This window comes from Mobula hypostoma, chromosome 1, assembly GCF_963921235.1.
Source record: "Mobula hypostoma chromosome 1, sMobHyp1.1, whole genome shotgun sequence".
Lineage (NCBI taxonomy): Eukaryota > Metazoa > Chordata > Chondrichthyes > Myliobatiformes > Myliobatidae > Mobula > Mobula hypostoma.
This window is the reverse complement of record NC_086097.1, coordinates 223910977-223923628: the sequence shown is the minus strand read 5'-3', so window position 1 is coordinate 223923628 and position 12652 is coordinate 223910977. Positions and strand designations below refer to the sequence as shown.

Here is a 12652-nt window from a genome sequence, read left to right as displayed (position 1 = left end):
CCTGTTAGTGGGGGAGAAGGCTTGATGAATGAAGTCAACCAGTCAGTTTTTTTTTCAAAGAACTTTACTATGACCTAGTTTTCTATTTCCTCTGACCTAGAAATGCTTTGGTGCCCGGATTGGTGTTGGTTTGTAGTCATCTTCCAGAGGGGGAAGATGATCCCAAGTATGCACTGCATGTCAGTATTTGCCCCTGCGTGTTTGTATGTGAGACTGACAGAAAACTTAGAAATCATTGACTCTGTGGTCTATGTGGTTTATTGCTGCAGACAAAATTTCTTTAGGAGAAAAACAATGTATAAGTGTCAGGCTATTCAATAGGATTTTTTGTTAAAGATGGGTGTATTTACTTTGAAAAAAGGAACACTTTGCAAAGCAGAACAAGTAATTTCAGACTAATCAACTTAGGTTCAACTTCAGCCCATTTTGAGTTTCCATTTGTTTTCATTTATTCTGTCCTTTATTGCAACAAAAGGCCCAAGAAATTTCCTTTAGCTCCTAGTCTTCAGTTCTGTTTGCAGTTTGTCTTCCATTTAACCTCATTAGATTTCTTTCCTCATTTATTAAAGTTTCATCAAATTTCCCAAATGTCCTATATTTTCTTCACCTCATCTGCTTGTTTTTCATTGTTGCACTTCTTGTGAACTTTTTATCAGATTCAAGTGACATGGCGACATCCACTAACAAGTTTGTGGTTGATATTTCAGTCAACCGGGCAAATAATGAGGACCCGAAATAGGGCAGTTAATTGTTAGCTCTCACCAACTTTGCCCTTCAAAGACATACCAGCTTTTCCAATCTGTTTAAATTTTCTGCCATAATGCTCAAAAATCAAACATATAGGTTACAGTGATTTACACTAAATTTTGTGGATATTAATTTTCTTGTATCTTTGACCAACTGATATTTAATTGAGTCAAGGATCAATTTCATTTGCCATTTACATTTACATGCATTAGGAATTTGCAGTGCTGTGTTGGCACGACATGCAACAAAAAACAGCATTTAACAATGATAAAGAATAAGGAAATATACAAAAATAAATTAGATTTAAGGTGCAGATATTGCCTTCATGGCTTTCATGCAATGCCTGTATTGTTAGCTACGACGTTAAACTGGATTTATTCTCTCCTTCAAAACTTTTTTTATTTCTCCTCGCTGTCAGCATTTTACTCACAGTTGATTAGTAAATATATTCTTTACTTCTATAGGTCTCGATTACATTAAGCAGAGAATGCAGGAGGCAATGGGATATACAGAGAAGAAAGAAGAGCCTCCACCTCCAAAGGAAACAAAACCAGCATCAGCCAATAACAGTCCCCATTTCTACAGGAAAGGTACAACACCATCACAGAGTCCTGAACAAAGTCCTGGCCCAACACCCCCTCCTTCGCCACCAATATACAAGAAAACGCCGAATACCAGTTGGAATAAGGGCTCCGCCAGCAGTGTAAACAAGGATTTTTCGAGCGCTTCATTGAATAGGCAGCTATCAAAGAGCTCCGCCAAGCAGAACAGCGAGTGGATACAGCCAAAGTCAGCAGCTTTCAGTGCTACAGCTGCTGGCAATGGACAGTTGCACAGCGCCTACCATAGTTACTTGGTGCGCACAGATGTCAAACTGCCTCCCGAAGAGCCAGAAGAGCATGCCAATCCCACACCAATGGTACTTGGAAGGCAACCGCCCATACCAAAACTGACACCTGCAAGGCAGTCGTCTATAAAGTCTTCTGTCAAAGAGAAAAAATTGGAGCCAAAATTGAAGAAACAGTTATCCGTTGTTGATCCAGAACCAAAGAAACTGTTGAGATCTCAATCAAGTGATGATAGTGTGGAAGAATCAGAAGAAATGGAAGAGACGGTATGTATCCAGCGGTTATTATGCAGCTTCCTACAGCTTTTTGTCAGGTTCCACTAAAGGAAAAAGAAATGTTGAGACTAAATCTCAGAGCAGTTCCTGTTACCTGCAAAGTACCTCTCAGCCAATATCCTTCATGTCTTTTAGACAATCCAGATAAATTTCCAGACATTCAAGATAAACATCTAGACAATCAAGATAAATATCTTGTGAATCTGTAGATCTTCTAAAAATGCTTCCATGGAGAATAAAACCTTTAAAGATCAGCTACTTAGAGCAAATCAAAATCTATAAAATAAAAGCCATGTTTTTCTTAACCATGTTTGGTCAGATAAAGTGCCCCAACATCATCATGGGAAACAAACCCTTTTACTTAGAAAGATAAAAATCCTTATCTCAGAGTTTGAAGCAGGATTGAGACAAGGTTAATAGAAATATAATTAAAGCCCAAGAAGAACTTCTGGTAATTCACCACCCCCCCATTCACCATTCGCAATTCCCTCTCTCACCTTATCTCCTTATCTGCCCATCACTCCCTCTGGTGCTCCTCCCCCCCCCCTTCCCTTCCTTTCATGGTCTTCTCTTCTGTCCGATCAGATTACCCCTTCTCCAGCCCATTATCTCTTTCACCAATCAAGTTCCCAGCTCTTTACTTCAGCCCTCCCCCTCTCCCAGTATCACCTATCACCTTGTAATTCTTCCTCCCCTCCCCCCCCACCTTCTTACTCTCTGACTCCTCATGTCTTTTTTTCCTGTCCTGATTAGGGGGTTCAGCCCAAAACATTGACTGTTTACCCTTTTCTATTGATGCTGCCTGGCCTGCTGAGTTCCTCCAGCACTTTGTGTGTATAACTTCTTCAATCCACTAACACTGGGCATGGCTTTTGTTCTCCCTGCCAACCTTGTTTCCTCTGCACCCTTAGAATTCTTATAGTTAAGCTACTAATATGCTCAGTGATCTCTTTGCTTGCAGGAACTAGCATATCTGCTACATCAGACCACAATACTTTCCAAAATGGGAATCAACCCTTGAGCAAGCAATTGGCATTCTGAAATAGGCTGGCTGGAAGGTTAAACATCTTTACGTGCTTCTGATGTGCCTATGAATTTGCCAGAGTCTGACTCAACTAGCTTCTGTGTCCAGGACAGGTGACTACATGAGGTTAGATGGCAGACTGCAAGTGGGTGGTTATGGATGAGTGGTAACCACTATTGATTGGTGGCTTGTTGCTGCTGCTGTTGTCCCTGGTTGTCTCATTCCCAGCTTGAGACAGCTCAGATACATGGTTGGATTTACTGGGCCCTCAGTGGAGCTTATTTCTGGGCTCTGGTGCTTCACTTTTTCAGTCCGATCTTCGTGCAAGCAGACTTATTGGCTGCTAATATGGTACCATAGTTTAAACTGACTTAATGGCTAAATAATTCGAGGTCAGTCATCATGAATTAATGTTAAGCAAATAATGAGGAAAAAATATTCCAAGAGAAACTATAAACTTGAATTTATAGATTCATCAAAGAGATCCCAATGTGAAAATTTTAAAGAGTAGTTTCTCCCTGAGTAACTTGATTAAACCTTTCGAGAAGTTACAGAGGATTGATGTTTAATGTTCTCTGAAGGGCTTACAACAAGACCCATGATAGAGTGGCCAAGAGACTGAAGCCCAAGGCATAATGTAGTCACCATTTCCACACTGTTAATTGTCTTTGAAGATCTGATAAAGTGCCAAGAATAATTCATGGCCCACCATTGGCCATTCCCGTTGCCATTGCTGCCCCAAGACATTGTAACTGATGCAAGAAGCAAGTATCCAAAATACAAGAGACTCTGTAGATGCTGGAAATCCAGAGTAATATTGGAGGAACATAGCAAATCAGGCAGCATCTATGGAAAGGAACAAAGAATGGACATTTCAGACCGAGACTCTTCATCAGAGTGTTTCAAATCCAGTTTGGTGCAAACGGACAGATGTAGCTACTTTTAGTTCTGTCTAGCGAAGTTTACATTTTATAAAAAAGTAAGCTAAACTAATTTATATTCAATTATGTCTATTTGTTTTATTTTAGCAACAAAAAGGGAAATACAAACATCCCATTCATCCAGCCAAGCATCCACCAAAGACCGAGTCCTGTTTAGCTTACAGTTGAACTTTAAGGATATTACCTCTGGCAATGCAATTTGGTGAAAGCCACTTCAGCAAGTTCTGCTCCAAACAAAATTAAAAGTCCTCATTTCTGACCAATAACTCCTTTCACTGGCCAAATCCCAATGGTTAATTAACATATACTTACTGAGGCCACAGGTCTCACATTTAGACAATTAGTTGTTTCAGAGGCTGGAAATCTGAATACAATGATCGCTTTTAAGAGTCACGAACTATTGGACCAGCTCTCTCTGTTCTGGAACCAACCTGCCATTTTTTTTCAATTTTGTGGGTGACTTGTTCAACTCAACTGCTGCTGTGATCACCTGTTCCATGTACTTTGGAGGAACTCATTAGTAAAGTATTAATATATGTCAGAACCACATTTTTAAAAAGATTATCTGCAAACTAGGAAAAGATAAGAATATTTGAATGTAACCTTGATAAGTTACTGCCTTTAAAAAATATACCAATTAAATTTAAATGAGGTTCAGTCTGCATGACTCATTCAACAGGTAAAGTGTATGAATTTTCACTTGGTCTTTTCTCTCTCTTGAAAGTGCCTGCTTGTAAGATCCTGTACCTTTGAAGGTACAATATGTTATAAACTTATTTAATTACTTTGTTAAATGTGTCATTATTACCTGGTGAGGGATACATAAAAAATTATCATACATCAAATCAGAAATGATTACGTCAGTGTCCGCTTGACTAATGCTCAGTCCCATTTTAGCAATAGGGCTTCAGCTGTATAGTCCTGCAAAATTGCTGTTAAAACTAATTATGGCTACTTGTGGAATGGTAATTTTTAGCATTTAGTAATTAACTTACACAGTGTAACACAATGAGATTGTGAAGAAGCCGTCTAGAAATGAAATGGTATTGCAGTTATTTTTAAAAGATGTATTCAAATTATGCTGCTGAAATAATTTGCATCACCTGCATTGATAACAAATCTTATTTACAAAAATTACAGAGTCCAAATACAATCTTGGTCATCATGGTTATGCTGTTGAATATTGGTTTAGCTATTCTTTTTGTCCATTTCCTGACTTGACAAGAATTTGCGAAGGTAAGAATTTAATTTTACTCATCAAAGACTTTATAAAATTTTACTTTATTCTGTTATCACTGTCATTAAACTGTTCATTTTTTCTTGTTTGACTATAGCTGTGCCTGAATGTGATTCAGCATAATTATTTAATGATCTAACTGTTTTGACCCTTCAGTGAAGTCATGAAAATTAAGGGTGTTAGCCGTCCGTTCTCTGCAGTTGTTCCATCAGCCCTATTACTGACACCAGACATGCTGAGACACAGGGAAAGAGACTTGAATTTGGTGTGGTGCTCAAGAAAGATGAGACTTGGAAATTAAGTCAGGGGCTGATGTGTTCCCTGGCGATGATTTGTGGCTCTGGATCCTCTGAAACTGAAGCAAGTGGCCATGTTGTTGGAAAAATCTGCTGAACCAGCCTAACCACTGAAGTGTATGGCTGTTCCATCTGCTCTTGCAGAGTGTGACTTCACTGGAAATGTACAGACTGCGCTTATGTTGATGGATGGTAACAGATGCCTTACTTTTTTACTGTTTTGCCATGCAGTTGGGAGAAGGAGACGGCTGCCAGAGGAATGTGGTTGGAAGATTCTGTGCTGTGAATGCAATTTCCAGTGGCTTCTCATATCTCGTTAAAAGAAGTACATTAGCAGCATCACTCAACCAGTCTTATTCCATTACCTGCTGCTCATATCATCTTGTACAGTGTTCGAGACATTTTGAAAATAACAGTTCACACACTTTTTTTGCATGAAAGTTATACATTTTCTGTCACTGATTAAGCTTTTCTTTTTGTCTAATATTTAGAGCATTTATTTAAAATCAGAATGAGTTCCTTTTCTTTGCCTTCAGTGACATAATTTGGAGCCTCCATTCAGTTAATGAGATTTTCTGAAGTGTGGTGACCACTAATACAGATTAGCATACGTGTCAACACCAAGAAACCAGAGTTAAGGATGGGGTTTTCTTTTTGCATGTGGATTTTCTTTTTAAATAAAGGAGTTAATTTTATAGTGTTGAATCCATTCAGGTAGAGCATTGTAATCTGAATGTTAACGAAGCTGATGCCTTCACAAGTCTTCAGAAATGATCATGTTTACCTCAAAAGTATTGGCCTCAAAGGATTTATTTGGAATGTTTGTTGAATATCCGTCTTAATTATTTTAATTGACTCTAATATAGTCAATGGTGATTTCTGTACCATTTTGCTTTATCAACCTTCATGTTATTTGTAGTGGCATGTTTATTTCAAAGGGTTGAGTATTTGGTGTGGTTGATTTTAGACTAGAGCACTAGATTGATATTAATCTCCGAAAAAGTAAGGGCTGCATAACTTAAAACAGATTATATATAATGCGTTGCAGAAAGATGTACTATTCTACAGGTACTGATTTTAAATGTAACCCGTATGTTAGTTTGCATGCTTCCATGCAAAATAGTATCATTGGGACACAATTTCAAGAAATCAGTCCTGTGGAGTTAAATAGATGCTACATAATTTATTATCTGAAATCGGTTTGATTTCAGATCGGTAATAGATGGTGTTTTTTGCAGAGGTGTGTTCAAAATCCTATGTATGTGAACAGTGTGAAGTGAAGAAGAGAAGTTGAAAAGGAAAAGAGAATAAAAGAGAAATTGTCACCAGTGTGCATCGAAGCTGACCTTGCTTCAGATAGAAGTTTATCTCAGAATGTGTCTTTGGGTCAGTGCAAAAGTAATGGAAGTTTTTATGTAGAAACTTTTTTGTCTGGCACAAAAATCAAGAGTTGTTGGGAATGTTTTTTGGAAATGAAGTTCACTTTAGTAATTTAATTTTAAAAAAAGGAATTTTCTTATATTAAAATCATGAGCTTTTTTAAGAAGCATGAGCCAGAAACTGCTGGCATTTTTCTAAATGTACACAGCTCTATTTTAGCATGGATCCTTTTGTCTTTTTTTAAAATAAATGACATGCTATACACATCTTTATATTTATCAAACAATGCGCCAAGTGGACAATTCTTGTGAGTTGTCGATAAATTGTTATATATTCTAACATTTTGAATGTCTTTTTCTGGTGTTCTGAACCTTGGAATTATTTAATTCTGTTCTTTGTAAACCTATCATCCATTATTTGTTCTGTGCAGTTTACTTGACTGTAATTGCTTGAGAATAAAACTATTATTTGTTCCTACAGTCACATTGTGTGCGCTAGTTATCTGAATGACAGCTACTACTCAGATGTTAGCTTTTTTTGAGATCTATTGACCAATTTTGCACATGCAGGAAATAATAAAATGAGTTGTTTTAGTATTGTATTTCTCCTGAGCATGGTTAAATCAAATATATCATACTTTGTCCAATTGCTAAATGGGGACCAAAAGGCACTAATTTTATAGTGCAGTCTCCCAGATCCAAATGAATCTCAATACATCATCTCCCAATTTAAAGTCAATCTTATTAAGGCTGACATGGAAGTCACTTAAAAATTAGCAAGAATAGAATTATTTTCACAAACAGCTCATGGGAGGATGGCAACCTGGAAAAGGCTTCCATTCTTCTCATTCACCCAACCATAACCAGACTTCTCCAAGGGCTGCTGTCAGAAGACAAGCAATATATCAGACCATTTCATTTAAGCAGGCTGCCATAGGTGTTGTGATAGACACTGGTAGTTCACCCAAGTTATTAAAAATACCCCAGATGAGACAAGTATTCTGTTGGTTAAAAACCAGACTACAGGAGAAATTTAGTTTCCACACCAATATTGTTGTTAATGACCTTGGACGGCTAAGGTCTTAAATTCTATTGAACTAACAATTACATAGTTAGATCTTTAGTTGTTAATAATAAGACTTAATTGGAAATATACCTCCACCGTTTGCTTTGCAATACAGTATCTGATTGTGACTAGTACAGGAAGAAATTACCAAAACAGAGACATGTGTAGTTAGATTTTTGGAAAAGAAATAATCAGGCAGAAAATGCTGCTGTAATATGAAATCCAAGGAAGAGTAAAGAAAAATCATTTTGTTTAACCTGAACCACAGCATCTGCTGATGTGATGAATAGTGTGTTCATAATTATTGTACTATTACATGAAGACAAGTTGTACTGATAAAAAAAAGTGAATCTAATCATAGCTGTTGCTCTGTGTTTACTTATGGTTAAATAAAGCAACTTTAATGATTTCTATCAAACTTTGTTTTTGCCAAGTGATTGCTTGGTCCTTCTTGTCGTGACAGTATTTGATTCAAGTTGTGACACGTCTGCATTTCTTAGTTATATTATCACACAATAAACAGAATATTGTTGGACAACTAGAATAGTAAGCTGCTCAGACTATATATTGGTGCTACCAAGAACACAGAGTCAAAAAAGTTACCTGGTAGGCACAAATGTGAAATCTTTCCTGGGGGTGGCCCAGAGCCTTTTAAGTGATGCAGTACACTGGGATCACGCTTATTACACTGATCTATAATTTGCAATTTGTAGCTGTTATTTGTCATACAGTTTTCCTAGCATTGACTACACCATACTGAAAAAGTAAAGGCTTCCCAGCAGCACAGTCAAACACAACTACACGTTGCGGTGACCTGTAATGTCCCAGCACAGAATCAGTTTAAATGTTGAGTAGGGAATTTTGCTGTTCCAGACTCGAGGCAAGTCAGATTATGAAAAAACACAAGCAAAGAAGTAGGATGGCTTCTCAAGGACCTAGCATCCCTGCAACACTCCCACACTTGGGAGGCCAACTAAACCTTTTTTAAACACCTGTTACCATGTAAAGCGTGAACTGACGTGACTGCTGCTGCTTCAGATGAATCCACCAGTATAATAGTAAGACTGGCATTTTTTTCCTTTATAATTCTTCTTCAGGTCATCTGGCACAGACATCACAATGACAACCACAAGAATAACAACACCATTCAGCCCATCAAGTCAGCTCCACCATTTCTGATTATCTTGACTGATTATTTATCCCTCTCAACCCCATTCTCCTGCCTTCTCCCCACAGCCCTTGATGCACTTACTAATCAAGAGACTATCAACCTCTTCTTTAAATATACCCAATGACTTGGCTTCCTCAGCAATCTGTGGCAATGAATTCTGCACATTCCCCACCCTCTGGCAAAAGAAATTCCTCCTCATCTCTGTTCTAGAGGGACATCCTTCTATTCTGAGGTTGTGACCTCTGGTCCTAGACTATCCCACACACATTAGTTTGAAACCTAGTTTGTTTAGCATCTAAGATCCTTTCCATCCCATGGGACATAGTTGTCCAAAATAACCTATTAACACAAGAGCTCTGATGCAGAGCGTTATCGTCCAAAATTATTAAACAGGTACCTGAGCCATCACCAGAAACAGAAATATTAATTGCATGTAAAAAAACAAAACATTGATAACACTATAACCATCAAAAATATTTAAAAACAAGAACAAACATCCAGATGTTGCTGAAATTCCAGCTCTGGTCTGGCGAGAAACCCTGATTCCATTCTCCCATTGATTTACTCACCAGTTTTATTAATAATGGACAAGACCAGAGGATGGCCAGTCTGGAAATTGAAAAATGACTTTTCCCCACTGCCATCCCACTGCTCCATCCTAGCAACAAGCTGTGGTCATGCCAATAGTTAAAATCACTTCCTTTCTCTCTTTAAAGATTCTGCCTGAATGATAAATTATTGTCCAGAATACCCTGTTCTATTTCATTGCTTTCTATTACTGTTCTAATTTCTGACAATACATCAAAGCCTTCACTGGGTAAGAATAGTTTTTAATAAAGTGGACAAAATTTTATTACCAAAATTCTCATTGCTGCTAAGAAACCATCCGACTCTCGGCAGTTTACAGTAACTCCAATAGTTTAATCAAATACTAGCTAATACATTACTGACAGCAATTACTCATAGAATTCAAGCTCATCTCAAAAGGACCCGCAAGTAGGCAGGCGAGGTGGGGTGGCTTATTGGGTAGAAGTGAAAGCAGCTACTTAGAAATAGGTGAAGTAGGGTCCAAAGACATAGAATTTTTGTGGGTAGACTTAAGAAACTGAAAGGTTAAAAATACCCTAATGGGATTTATAAGCAGACCTCTGAACAGTAATCAGAATGTGTGGTACAAATTACAAAGGGAGATAGGAAAGGGCCAATGTTGGTCATTTCTGAGACTGAAGTACACAAGTGTTTCCAACAAGTGGACAGTCGCAAGGCTGCGGGACCGGACGGCATCCCAGGGCGAGTACTCACCAGAGTATGTGTGGCACAACTAGCAGGTGTGTTTACAGACATTTTTAATCCCTCCCTCTCTCAGTGTAGAGTCCTCTCCTGCTTCACTATTGTTCCTGTACCTAGAAAGACCAAGGTAACATGTCTGTCGCACTCACCTCAATAATAAGCAAATGCTTTGAGAGGCTGGTCAAGGACTACATCTGCAGCTTGCTACCACCCACACTGGACCCCCTACAATTCGCCTACTGGCACAACCGATCGACAGATGATGCAATAGCCACAGCTCTGCACACCGTCCTTACACATCTGGAGAAGAAGGATGTTTATGTGAGAATGCTGTTCTACAGTTCAGCAATCAACACCATAATTCCCTCCAGGCACAACAGGAAGCTCAGAGACCTCGGCCTTCATCCTGCCTTGTGTAGCTGGATCCTAAACTTCCTGTCAGGTTGCTGGGAGGTGGTAAAAGTGGGCTCCCTCACCTCTGCCCCTCCGACCCTCAACACAGGAGCCCCCCCAGGAATGTGTCCTGCCCCCTCCTTTACTCTCTGTATACCCATGAGTGTGTCGCCACCCACAGCTCCAATCTGCTAATTAAGTTTGCTAATGATAAAACACTGTTTGGCTTAATCTCAAAGAATAATGGGGCACCCTACAGCGAAGAAGTCATCACCCCGACACAGTGGTGTCAAGAAAACAACCTCTCGGGGTTCCAGTGACATCATCGTTCAGAATGGCAGCTTAAATCAATAGCTCCTCTGGAAAAACGCATATTTTGCCCCATTAATCCATCAAATATAAGATCTTTCAAAAATATCTGAATTGATAAGGGGGACAAGAACGGGGAAAAAGAATGGAGATTTTAAAAAAAGCATCACTGCGGAGCCTATGGAAGAGAGAGATACAACGCGCGGCTTTCCTACACGTGCGTGTGGCAGCGAGGCTGACACGGGGCCTTGTGCAGGCGAAGCGGCAAATATGATAAGGATTCTGGAAGAGATAAGGTAAGTCCAAAAAGATATAAAACAGCAACTCAATGATATAAAGTCAGAGCTTGCCAATCAGAAAATAGCAGTGGCAGAGACTCGAATTGAGAAGGTGGGAGACCGCATGCAAAACATGGAACGGACACTAAGTAAAACGATAAAAATATTAAATCAACAGCAAAGTAAATTGCTTGACCAGGAGGGAAGATCGCAATGGAAAAGTATCAGGATTTATAATGTTCCCAAAGGAGCGGAGGGATTGTCGATGATGGACTTTGTGGACAAGCTGCTGCAGGACGTGCTGGACTATGGAGATTGAAATTGAGAGGGCACATTGTTTACTCATCCCGCGGCCTCCCAGAGACAGAAAAAGTAAACCGCGCTCAATAGTACTTAGATTCCTTCGATTCAAGAGCAAGGCGGAGATTCTACAAAGGGCCTGAGGTAAGAAATGGGTGTTTTGGAACAGGAAATTAATATATTCCAATCATGATTACCCCCGGCGGTCCTACAGAAATGGAAGGAATATTCCGAAGCAAAACAAATATTAAGGCAAGAAAAGATTAAATTCCAAACCCCATACCTTGCTAAACTAAGGGTATTTTACCAAGAAGGGATACGACTATATCAGACAGTGGAAGAGGCGACTACAGACATGAACAACAGAGGACTGCCCATTAGGGTGGTCAAACCAAGGGAAAGTCTGGCTGAGCAGTTATCCTGATCTGCTTGGGAAATAGTAAGAGAACCTAGAAAGCAGGGGACGGGAGCAGGACAAGAGAAGGATATTAGGAAGAGACTGTCAGTTCTCCGAGGGCAGCCCTCACCTCCTCCAGAAGAGCCATAAGGTTTGGTTAACTTTAAAAGTGCTGATAAACTAAAATGAAGCAAAAATAGACAGTGATGTACCTATCTCGAGAAATACGTATTATAACGTGGATTTTATATTACTCAATTTTTTAAAATTCATTTATTCATTCCTTTTTCCCCACCTAAATGAGAATATATACATGGGAGGAATACACAGGGAAATCATTTCTGTGTAAAGGACGTAGTTTTTTTTACTTAATTTTATAGGTACTGTAACGGGGGCCCTCAACTCACAGGTAGGAGGGGCTATCCCACACGGCTAGACTTTTCTTCTAGCTCAACCCAGGGTCATCTAGAGACCCCAGCCTTGGAATCACACCTTCGTTACCTTTTTTAAAAATTATTCGCGTTTCTTGGCTCTTATTTCTTCAGGGAGTAGATCGATTAAGTTATATTCTGCAAATTTCAATAATATACCAACAGATAAATACACATGGCTAAGGATAAAGTAAAATTCATTTCTTTTAATGTCAATGGGCTGTTGAATCCAGTCAAGTGCAGTAAAATTATCAAAAATGAAAAAAGAAC

The 12652-nt window shown here is 38.9% G+C and overlaps 1 protein-coding gene across 3 annotated transcripts in view; it reads left to right on the top strand.

Moving 5' to 3' along the window:
- The window catches only part of jph1b (junctophilin 1b), a 147773-nt gene extending 139561 nt beyond the window's left edge, over positions 1–8212 (top strand). Inside the window, exons 4-6 of one of the 3 annotated variants that reach the window (XM_063065210.1) lie at positions 1212–1861; positions 4976–5071; positions 5600–8212. In XM_063065210.1, coding sequence (XP_062921280.1) covers positions 1212–1861; positions 4976–5056 — 731 coding nt within the window. In that variant the 3' untranslated portion in view covers positions 5057–5071; positions 5600–8212. Of the gene's footprint in view, positions 1–1211; positions 1862–4975; positions 5072–5169 lie in introns of all 3 variants that reach the window. The other 2 variants (XM_063065206.1, XM_063065196.1) reach the window with 2 other exon arrangements.
- The last annotated feature ends 4440 nt before the right edge of the window (positions 8213–12652 follow it).